The sequence below is a fragment of the Cupressus sempervirens genome, chromosome 3, assembly GCF_028749045.1.
Source record: "Cupressus sempervirens isolate cs-2001-9-10 chromosome 3, ASM2874904v1, whole genome shotgun sequence".
Taxonomy (NCBI): Eukaryota; Viridiplantae; Streptophyta; class Pinopsida; order Cupressales; family Cupressaceae; genus Cupressus; species Cupressus sempervirens.
The window spans coordinates 1068782754-1068795137 of NC_143120.1; the positions used below are offsets into that span (position 1 = coordinate 1068782754).

At 34.2% G+C, this 12384-nt stretch overlaps 1 protein-coding gene across 2 annotated transcripts; it reads left to right on the plus strand.

Moving 5' to 3' along the window:
* Positions 1 to 4174: 4174 nt before the first annotated feature.
* On the plus strand, positions 4175 to 7124 carry LOC149570442 (NADPH-dependent aldo-keto reductase, chloroplastic-like). 2 transcript variants are annotated; one of them, XM_089823089.1, is made up of 6 exons: positions 4175 to 4336; positions 4628 to 4761; positions 5012 to 5187; positions 5263 to 5506; positions 6410 to 6589; positions 6674 to 7124. In XM_089823089.1, exons 1-6 carry the CDS (start codon positions 4303 to 4305, stop codon positions 6899 to 6901), a joined length of 996 nt encoding a protein of 331 aa, XP_089679215.1. In that variant the 5' UTR covers positions 4175 to 4302; the 3' UTR covers positions 6902 to 7124. The 2 variants fall into 2 exon arrangements, with proteins under 2 accessions (XP_089679215.1, XP_089679216.1); XM_089823090.1 differs by having other exon boundaries at positions 4183 to 4407.
* The last annotated feature ends 5260 nt before the right edge of the window (positions 7125 to 12384 follow it).

A 12384-nucleotide genomic window follows, 5' to 3' on the forward strand; every position in this document is an offset into this window, starting at 1 on the left:
CTATCTTAGTTGATTCTTGTACTCTTTTTCCATATCATAACTCAACCTTTCCTCTAGGTGCTATTATTACATCATTTTGATCAAATCCTCTTCATTAATCAAACAAGTGATAGTACTTAAATCATATAAGCAGTTGTCGTACCAACAAATAGCAGGTTTGACATCAGTGACACAACAATGATTGAAACACATTTATCATACTTATATCAATCTATTTTCAACAATTCCTCCCCTCTTCCCCTTTTCTGGGGCGACTAAATCTTCTACTATTTTCATTTTCTTCTTAGATTCTCTATCATTCATTCTATGGACCAGTCACTTAATGTGATGTAGAAAACACTCGCGCACTTGAATTGAGAAGAAAATCACACACTACTATAAATAGTAAGTATTATTTCTAGATAAAAGGAATGTGACATGTGACTACAATGATCCCTTATGGACACTTTTCATGTGATTTGTCAATGCTTTCATATGTTGCACATGTGTCTAACAAGATGATTACAACTAGTATACTAACAAAATTCCTATCTTTTATGCTTGATAGATATCTATATTTTGTTCCAAAATAATGATGCCCCTTCCCTACTTACACAAATTCACCTTGTAATTTGTCTCATGTTATATTTTTTATATACAAAATAATAACTTTTATAGGAATCAATAGGTTAGTTTGAGATTATAGAGCTTAGCGCTTCGATAGGACAAATTTTCCCTACAACCTATTATGGTGTTGATCAAGCTCAAACAAGCCAACCACCAAATTGATTCCAATGAAAATAAAATTACTTCAAAACCTATATTGAATGAAATAGAGCCCTTCAAAATGAATTTTAATAAAAATTAATTTAATTCTTATGATGTTAATTAAACATATTATATATATGATATATAATAATAATAATAATAATGATAACTTAAGTTAAAATTATTTTAATAGATTATTTAAATAAGATAATTCAATAGTTTTAAAAATTATTGATCTCATTTTCAATCATAGCATATTCAATAACTAAAAGTTTAAAAATTCAAATAGTAGTCATATTTAAAAATTATTAATCTCACTTTCATTCACATGTCCAATATGATTAAAAGTTTAAAATTTGCAATAGTAATTATATTTAGAAAGTTAGGAAGATGGGTAAATTTCTAAAACTAATTATATTTGTTTATTTTGTGATGAGGGGGTCACTATTTGGTTGATTAGTTGCTTTCAATCATGTATCCCCTAACCTTTTTTTGTAAATATGTACTTTTATATTATAAATTAATAGAAAAGGCATATTCATAAAAGTTTTGAAAAACTTAAATTAAGAAGTATTAATCTCACTTTCATTCACAACATTTCTAACTACTAAAAGTTTAAAAAAATTAAATAATAATCATATATATAAATTAATTAATCTCACATAATATATCCACTAACTAAAAATAAAAACTAATTTAAAATATATTATTTAATTCTATAATTTAAAATTTTTAACAATTAATTAAAAACTAAATTTAAAATATTAATCTCACCTTCATTCACAACATTCTTTATAACTAAAAAATTTAAAAATTAAATAGTAATCATATATAAAATTAATTAATCTCACTTTTGTTCATAATATATCCAATAACATAAAATAAAAACTAATTAAAAATATATTACTTTATTTTATTTTATTTTGGTCGGTAAAGTTTAAATTTATTAAACATAGAAAAGCATTATAGAAAAGTTACAGATCCTTCAAGGATCATCGAACCATCCATTACCAAAAAGCCACACAGGCTAAGATTGCCATCTATGACTGCATATCGTAATTCTTAATATGGAACAACAACCCTCAACAAAAAAAAAAAAACCCCATCCATCCCCCCATTATCCCTATCACTCGAAGTTGTAACATAGCTATGGCTATCCACATGAAGTAACGGTCACCTGTTAACATTATATAACAAAAAATAACCCCCACCTCATAAAACTATCCCACCAAAAAACTGTTGACACATTGCATACCATCATTCCATCCTCACCTATCTTTGGCCATTAGGAGCAACTTGCTGGCCTTGTGGACTGTGTCGTTGACGTGAAAAGTTGACCCAGTCACTTTTTGGCTGTTCCTCCCCTCCTTCCACTAGGCTTAGCTCCTCTCGGAGTTTCTCCCAAGCTTCCTTAGCAACCTTATACAGAGAAGGTTTTTCTACCTTCACTTTCCATCGCAAGAATGGAATATATCCATAACGCTCCCCTCATCCTCCTCTTCGAAGCACTCAAAAAAATCTAACCATATGACTAGAATAGACCACTTGAGGATAGAATCAAGTCCTCCCAACATTTCCTCCATGAACAGCAACCTCGCTACATGTCTGACCTCTTCCGTGCTATTATTCAACTCTAGCCCCCATGCAACTGCCATCGCAATAACATCTAAGTTTGAGCGATGTTTCACCATGCACTCCTGAAACTGGGCCCCTATCACTCCCAAAACTGCCTCAATCATCCCTTCAATTTTTATTTTTAACAAGTCCTTTAGTCTCTCCTTACTAATAGGCCCTTTGAAAGCTTTAAGCTCCTTGTTAGAATCCATAGAAAATGAGGCCTCCATTGCAGTCTTCTATCCCTAGCTCTATTTTGAATACCAAGAACAAATAAACACCTACGCCTACATTTTGTGAATAAAATAGTCCAATCCTCATACCTCATAATTACACCCACTTTGCATGCCTAAAGCATCAAATCAACACCAAAACTCATAAGCAGCCATTGCCAAAGCGATACGACTGCTTGACAAGGATCCATTAGCCAAAGAAGCAAATTTGAAAAATTACTCCTGCTGTCCATCACACACGCCAACCCATTAAATCCATCATCATTACACCAAACACCATTTATTATCTGACTGCAAACAAAAAAACCAACTGCCACCCACCAACTCGGCCATCCATTCGTGTCATTTGAAAATCTTCAAAGGCAATTGTATTTATTTGGGGGAATGTTGTTGCCCAGTTTGCCAACTTGTCTGCCTCATAACACTCCCCTCATCCTCGTCTTCGAAGCACTCGAAAAAATTTGACCATATGACTAGAATAGACCACTTGAGGATAGAATCAAGTCCTCCCAACATTTCTTCCATGAATAGCGACCTCGCTACATGCTTGACCTCTTTCGTGCTATTATTCAACTCCAACCCCCATGTAACTACCATCACAATAACATCTAAGTTTTAGTAATGTTTCACCATGTGCTCCTAAAACTGGATTCCTATCACTCCCAAAACTGCCTCAATCATCCCTTTAGTTTTTATTTTTAACAAGCCCTTCAATCTCTCCTTACTTACAAGCCCTTTGAAAGCTTTAAGCTGCTTATTAGAATCCATATAAAATGAGGCTTCCATTGGAGTCTTCTACACCTAGCTCTGTTTTGAATGCCAAGAATAAATAAACACCTGCGCCTACATTTTGTGAATAAAACAGTCCAATCCTCACGCCTTATAATTTCACCCTCTTCGCACGCCTAAATCATCAAATCAACACAAAAACCCATAGGCCTCCACCGCCAAAGTGATACAACCGCCTTACAAGGATCTATCAGCCAAAGAAACAAATTTGAAACATTACTCCTACTGTCCATCACATGCACCAACCCATTAAATCCATCATAATTACACCAAACACCATTTATTATCTGATTGTGAGCAAAAAAAGCAACCACCACCCACCAACTCAGCCATCCATCTGTGTCATACAAAAATCTTCAAAGGCAAATGTATTTATTTGGGGGAATGTTGTTGCCCAATTTGCCAGCTTGTTTGTCTACACCTTTCCCTCTCTATAAACATGACTTACCTTAAAATTATTAAAAGTATCAAGCTCATCTGTTATCTTCTGTATAGAACTATGGTAAAACCATGCTTGCAGAGATACTTAACAATTCCATCCACAACAATTTTTGAATCCCCCTCTAGATAGATATGACTAACACCTAATTTTTTGCCAAGTAAAACTGCTCGAAGTGTTGCCTCCACCTCAGCAGCAATGAATATATTACTTAATTCAATTATTTATTTATTTTAAAATTAGAATTGAAGTTGAAAAATAAATAAAATATTAAAAATTATTAATCTCACTTTTACTCACGCCATTTCCACTAACTAGATTTAACAATCATATTTAAAAATAATTGTATCTCAAGACAATCCATCCAATTTCTTCAAACGAAAAAGCGATAAGTATGTCCAGGACTCCCAGACGCTATGAGGTCCAAAACCGACGGTGACGTTCTCATTCGACCCTACATGTTTCAGAATCTCTACTCATATGCTTAAAATGGGCATCTTCTCCATACAATTCGGTAAAATACTGGAAATTTCTCGATTCAGTGGATTGCATACTGTCAGCCAATTCTCTTTTCCCAATCACAAGGTTCTTCAATTCCTTTTTCATGTCAGGGTTTCTTTAAAACATAAGTAGTTCCATTGTGGTTTCGTATCTACATAATCTCAGCTTTCTCCCAGGAATTATGCAAAGATAATGAAAATTGGAGCTGTACAGTGAATTCAACCACAAAATATGCAAATTAATCAGTACCTTTTTGCCATTTTTGTATTAGACTGACAATAAATGGGCCTGTGAGTGCTTGCAGGGAACATCATGGGAATTGTCGGAAGAAGTGCCGAGCTTAATACAGGAGCCCTGATTCCATTGATTGGGCTGGGCACTGCATCCCTTGAGAAGAACGAGGAGACTATAATAGCAGCAGTGACTGCTGCTCTTCAGGTATTCACTCTTTTCATTAGCAGTTCTACCTCTGGGTCATGGAAAAGAGGATATCCTCTGTTTAATCTTGAAAAATACTTCTACATTTTGGGAAAAGGGTTTTATGTCAACTTCTCAGAATTTTCCACATTTTACTATTCAAGGGTTATGAATTCTCCTTTGTTCTATTCTAGGAATGATGTGCTTGGGGTAGTCCATTTGAAATATGATCAACTGATGTTGGGGTTTTTACAATGCTCCGTTTCTGTAGGTCGGTTATAGACATTTTGACACAGCTAGGGTTTACGGCTCAGAGCTTGCACTGGGGAAAGCTCTGAATGCAGCTTTTCAGAGTGGGCTTGTCAGCAGAGAAGATGTTTTTATCACCACTAAACTCAAGAATTCAGAGCACGATGATCCTGTTGCTGCAATCAAGGATAGTTTAATGTATGTTTATTTTTCACAAATTCAGTCTTTTGTTTTCTCTGTTTTATAGACCTTAATAGATTTGTTTATGTCTAGGACTATGCAATTAGAGTATGTGGATCTATTTCTCATCCACTGGCCTATCAAGACGAGAGTAGATATTCCAGGTACCCCTGTCAAAGAAGAAGATTTCTTGCCATTAGATATAAAGTCTACATGGCAGGGAATGGAGCAATGCATGGAGATGGGGCTTGCCAAAGCCATTGGGGTCAGTAACTTTTCCTCTAAGAAAATCGAAGACTTGTTGCAATATGCCAAGATTCCCCCTGCTGTTGATCAGGTAAAGAGTTTGCTCAAAAGTATTTTTCTGTTTTATATTCTTGTTTTTCATCTGACCCAAAGGGCTGTCTGTCTTTACTAAAGTGTCTCACCCATTGTTCAGGAATAGATTCGGTAACTTACCTAGACTACTCAAGCCGGTTGTGGCCGTTTAGGGTTACGAGTAGCCTCTAATCGTACAGCATGTATCGATTTATAAGTAGGCTAGTTATAGTGTGTATAGGAATATGAATAAGCTGAACCTAGCAGATGATCAATGATTACAACCACAAAATTGATATTACAATAGAATAGAGACCTGGAAGAGCAGCGATCAATCTTGGAAGAAAGATCTTAGGCCACGTGACATTTTGTGAAGTATTGTAATCTCATTGAAGATTAATGGAAGCATCTTTTTAAAGTAGATTAAGTTGCTCTTTTGAAGCCATATATTATTGTCAAGTATTTGCAACATATCTACTTATATATTTTACTAAATATAATTGTTTTATAACAAAGTTTCCTTCTCTATTAACTTTAAAATGGCAGAATTGAATGTATTATTTGTACCTACGATTTCTCTTTGGTACAAAGATCTGCAAATTTTCCTTTTGGTGTATGCTTAATCATGTCTTTCTGTCTGCTGTTGGAGATAATTAGCTGTATGCATAGGTGGCTATTATGTTCATATCACATTCATCAAATTTCAATTTTCTCACCAAAAAACTGCTAGAGCTATTAAATCACAATTTTACAAGTCTAGGACACCAGAGGAACTAAAGGTTATTTAAGCAAATCTACCTCTTTGACTGCCTTTGTTTTATCCCCTTCACCTAGTCTTTTCTTGAGTCACAAACATTACTTGGTCTAGTAGTTTGATTTTATTGAATTGCATCAAGTTTATGTTGGCAGTATGTAATCACAGGTAGAGATGCATCCACAATGGCAGCAAATGAAATTGAGAGATTATTGCAGCAACCATAACATTCATGTGAGTGCGTGGTCTCCTCTAGGAGCTCCAAATACTCCATGGGGTTCCAATGCGGTAATTGAAAATCCCATTATTCAAGAAATAGCCCAAAAGCATGGAAAGACTAAAGCTCAGGTATTCATTTGTTCATATATAATTGTGTTGAAAATTTTATTTGGACATGAATTAGAAACTTAAATTGGCGGTGTGCAAATGCAGGTTATGTTAAAGTGGGGTTTGGAGCAAGGAGTGAGTGTGCTGCCTAAGAGCTACAACACAGGGAGAATATCTGAAAACTTTCAAGTCTTTGATTGGTCTTTGACTCCGGATGATCATGACAAGATTGCCAAGATTGAACAGAAAAAGTTACTGCGCGGAGAGAATTATGTTAATAGTAGAGCCGGCCCTTACAAGACCGTTGAAGAATTATGGGATGAGGTGGTTTAACACAATCATGGCCCTTGGCTTTAAGCCCACCATATTTGGTACTTAGAATTAGATATTTTATGAATTTGATTACTTAATCTCTTTGTGAAGGCTATTTTTCGCTTTTGGGTATTTCTATCTGTGCAAAGTTTTAAAATATTAGCTCAGAACGATAGTTAGTTTCTGGTTCTCAAGAAGGCAGAAGTCTATAGAATTTCGTAATAAATTGAATTGAATTTTGTAACGAAGTTTGTATTAAAGTTTTCATGTTATTTCTAGCAATATCTAGAATCTATCAAAAATAATTAATAGATTTTTGTTTGATAAGATGTCCTTTTGTTGGGTGATAAAATAGTATAGTGTAGGGGCTTTAAAATATGTACAAATGATAAGTTTTAACCTTTTTTACACTAACTTGATCCTTACCATCTATTTGTGCAAATAGAATGTTCAATGCTTGTAGTTGTGTATCTTCATTTTAAATATAATTTTAAAGTTGCGGTTATTGGCACCATCCATCCATTATCATTCTTTACTGTTGGAAACTGAATTGTCTAAACAGAAAGCACAGAATCACTAATACAATAATAAATAATTTATATAAAATACATACTCTTTGTAGAATTTTCTATCATAATTTTCTTTTGACTCGGTACATGATACAATAAAATAATAATATGGTGATGAATGCAATTATTTTCAATTGGAGATATCATCAGAGCTTGTGTGAGATTTTATCATTTTGGCTTCATCAAAGTTCACACACTAATTGATTTCCACAATGCATGAAAATCACTTTATGTATTTTCTAGGCTCAACACATGGAAATTTCATTTCACTTTTATAGGCAGTTTTTGTTCTATATGTCATAAAAAATATTCTATACTACACTTGAGTGAGTTTGTAGCTACGTAAAAAAAGATCTTTTGTTATCCAGATATTGTATTGCGAGAGTTAGTTAATTTTAGAGAGAGAGAGAGAGAGGGGTTAATTCTCAACTATTCAAAACTACCTCCCTTTATATACTTTTCTCTTTCCCCATACTAGAATTACCTCTCTCTATGTACTAAAACTTTTTGCCTCAATCCTAACCAGAACTCTTGAACACGAACTCCAACTTTCAAGTAACCACCTATTGGTAACAAGAGGTAATAGAAGAGCACGAAGAGACATGAGAAAGATTTGTTTCCATTGAATTCAAAGAGACAGGTTAGGCGATCCCAATTTGATAACGTGGAAAAAAGCTTTTATTGTTGCACCACATTTTCTCCAACAAGCTCCAAATTTCTTATTTCTTCTGAAAGACACCAATTCTCTTAACGGAACCCCTGCTGAATTCCAAGTCTAGACATGAATGGGGGATGATTGATATAATGTTTGATGCCTCCAATGTTCTTTCTATTCATATTATTGTATGCAAGCAATGCTCTCAACCATAATATCCTTACTTATATTACATAATAGATGTATGAGCTCAAGGGGTTTGTAGTCTCCGTTTGGTGATCGAACAATTAGATGTGCTTGTATGTGCAGCAACATGCACAAGGTTGAAAACCAACTACGACAATGGTATCGATGAGACAACACTCGACAGAAGACATGCATTCCCAACATCAGATAAGGCATGTGCATTGTTTGATAGTGACAGTGTGGATCAAGACGTCTTCCCAATATGCAGCAGCAAATGCAACTGGAATTGTTTGACAAAATGTTCGTTGAATATAATCAAAGGTGAACCATGAACCACGTGTGTATATGACCGGTCATAAGTTGCACTCTATCAAATACCCTCGCCAGCTCGATAGTGAACTTCCTATGTAACCTGTAGCATTCAAAACAATGGTGGATGGCCATGAACGAGTGAAACCGTTGACAAGCTCACCATCCATCCAAGTCTTCCCACTCACAAACAGAGGAGATCAATATGGTCAAGGCATATGAGTTGATCACCATAATCAAGACACATGTGAACTATTTGATAGAATATTTCCACATTCATCCTGATGCCATCTAAACAAAGTGCATAACATTATATCTATGTGGTGGTACGATCAGTATTGGTCACCATATGTTTGACAAAATGCTTTGATCTCAAAGATTTGATATAGAGGAAGATATCGTGTATCATCTATGATGGAATGTCTCGACTCTCAACATGCCATTCATCCAGAAAGTTCATGCATTAAGAGACTATTTTGATATGAGAAGATGCCACAAGATGTGAAGCATACATGACAGTCTACTAGCTCGGTGAAATGATTAGAATGTAAACGATGTGCGCCATGTAGTATTCCAAGCCAGAGCCTCTAAAAATATCCACTACTTAGGCTAGAGATTATTCTATATCTCGCAGGCCAAGTGGAGATTTTGTTCCGCAAAGACAATGTGCAAAGGGTGACACAAGAATTGTTTGACAAATGAATTTGAAGATGTGGATGCAAATATAGATGCACACATCGCACATGAAGTTCGTCCTCTATTCATTGTGCAGCATAGGAAAAGTTTATAAGTTCTTTTATAAACCGTAGAATGGTGAAGGAAGTCTGGATGACTTAGATAATGAACACGTCACCTATATTGTCAGGTTTTGTGCTACGTTCTGTACAGGAGAGATATATTCATAGTGAGAAGCATCGGAGCAGTCGAGCAGACACATCAAAGAATAGTTTAGTGATATTATAGTCTACTTACTTGAAACAATTTGACCAAATTTTTGTAAGGCATGGATGCACAAATTCAACAAGTATGCAAAGATATCTAAATATCATGGTTGTGTCGAATAGAAGATGAAGAAATGTTTGATTGAATTCCAGTCATGGTGGAAGTTCATTGAGTGTATGTCTTTCTCAAATATTCCCCATGCCCATGGAAGGTGAAAGAACTAATGATCAAGATGATGCACATTATGATTGTATCCAAATTCATTTGCTCCTTGATATAGATGTAAAACAGAGCAATTCCTCCAGCTCTTCAAACACAATTAGGATCCTTCACAATCTAAGAAGAGAGTGTTGGCTATGATTTCTAAGAGGTTGATCTCATCAGCATAAATCTTCATGTATCAAGCTTAAATGATCTAGAAAGCTACGAAATGGAATGATCACCTTAAGATTTCAAACTTCCAAAAGAATCCAAAATTATTAAGGAACGTGTGTGCTATGCTAGTGAAATGACGAAAAACAAAGAAGAAGCATATGAAGATAAAAGGCTATGTCAGCAAAACCAATCATGTGAATATCTTTAAAATTGCATATTTTAAGTTCTAGACATGTCACTTGTAACTCATAAGTTAAAAAAAAATTACCTTGGATTTGTGAAAAGGTTAGAGTTGGTTGTAATATGCATTTCAAATATCTAAACTCTAACTTCTGAAGTAGTTATGAACCTGGAAGGTTGGTTATTCTTCAGTAGATTTTAATTTTCGAATCTCAATGTAATAAGCGACTTTTTGGAATTTGGAATAAGGAAACACTTATGTTTTCGATGATAAGACAATTTTTCGAAAGTATGTACAAAGATTGCCTTTGTAATCAATTTCTTCTTATGTTCTTGGTGCAAGGAAATAAAGGAACGTGCAGTTTGTATTCTCTTTTCTTTCAAATTTGAACTATTTGGGTGTTGATGTTGGTTGTAATTAATGTTTTAACGGTATGGTGTAGATGTTAGTGAATGATCAAATTGTCACTGAGCTAATGCTAGCCTTCAAACATAGTTCTTGATCATTATTATTAGCAGATTACATTATTGAAGAAAGTTGTGAAGTCGTGTGATGTATTCGTCATCAATAGCTTACTCTCTACCTTTCAAAATTTTAATTCATTTATGTTGAAAAATCAAATACACCCATCATACGAGGGAGTTGCCCTTCTCAAACATAGAGGAAGATTGAAATCTGGTAATGATCAATTTCAATCTCTCCAACTGTTGGCACAGTTATCACTGTTCATAGGGAAAACATGGTCTGTTTCAGAAGTAACTATCATAGTGGCAAATTTGTTTACCAAGAATCTCACATTTGCATTAAGAATTGTTTATCTCCAAATTGTCTATTAAGAATGTATTGTTTCTTTACTGAATTGTAAAAGATTTAGATGGACTTATCATTAAATCAAGTGTCTCTGTCCCTTGGCAAAATTTATTGGTTTACTTTATTAGAAATATAATGGACAACAATAATGGTGAAGATTTAAATATGACTTCCAAATGAAGAGTCAATCAAGACATTGTAGTCAAAGCCAAAGTTTCAACAGTGTAATTATTTTGTGAAAGAGGAAAAATATATTAGAAAAAATAGTAATATTGCACATTTGTGAAAATGATGACACCAATGAATTGGTATTGAAAGCTATAAAAGATCAAAGCAACAAGCAAATTGATGAGTAAGACAAATCCAATTTGAAGATTAGAATGGATAATGAAGTTTAATAACTCAACTTAGAACATATCTTTGTGGTAATTTTGAACTTACTCTTAAAAATTTGGGATAAATAAGAATGATAATTTGTCAAAGTGGGAGTGAGAGTGAGGTATTATACTTAAGTGTAAAATTAATTTAGTACATTAGATTATTTTAGTATGAATAATACCAATATATATTATCTTATTGTATATTTATTAGCCTATTAATGTATTAAGATACTAACATTTAATGAGAGGGGTCAAATACATGCATGGGTCGAAAGCATGTTATAGTAGAAACATCCGAGTAATCCCATCACACAAATGTTTTACCTAGACCATAACAATCCAATATCAAATTGGAAAGAGCGATAGCGACAGACACTAATTTGCAAGATACACTTCATGTAAGTAGTGACGTGCTCATTTGACCCTACGGGCCCATTTGGCGAGCGGAATAGGAATACATATTCCAAAAAAATTGAATTCCTTGTTTGGATGCACCAAAATGGAATCTAAATACGAAGTAAAATAGGAATACATATTCCAATTTTGGCCCAAAAATGGGGTTTTGCAACTCCACCCAAATAGGTGTTATTGGAATACGTATTCCTATTCCACTTTTTTTTATTTTAGAAAACATAAATTTTGGGGTTGGTGAATTCCCATCAAATATTGGCTGAACCAAACGGAGAACAGGAATACATAGCCCCATTTTATATTCTAGAATACGTATTCTAGAAGACATATTCCTATTCCACTCACCAAACGGATCATACAAGAGTGTCCTCTTTACCGATCAGACAATATGATTTCAAACTAGAAATTTCTCTATTCAATGGATTGCCTACTGTTACCCAATTTTCTCTAACCAATCTCAAGCTTTTGCAATCCTTTTAAAATTACCTATCGCTTCTTTTCAACAACAGATCCAGTGTGGCCTCTTGTTATCTTCGTCCTCTCATCTCCCTCCCAATAATTCTACAAGGGTTCGTTCGGTTCATGGAATTTAAAAAACACAGATTTCTACAAATCTCGAATTAGCCAAATCAAGGTTTTGCAAATCTTAATTCCCTTTTTTCATATTTTTGTCCATTTGGTTCTTC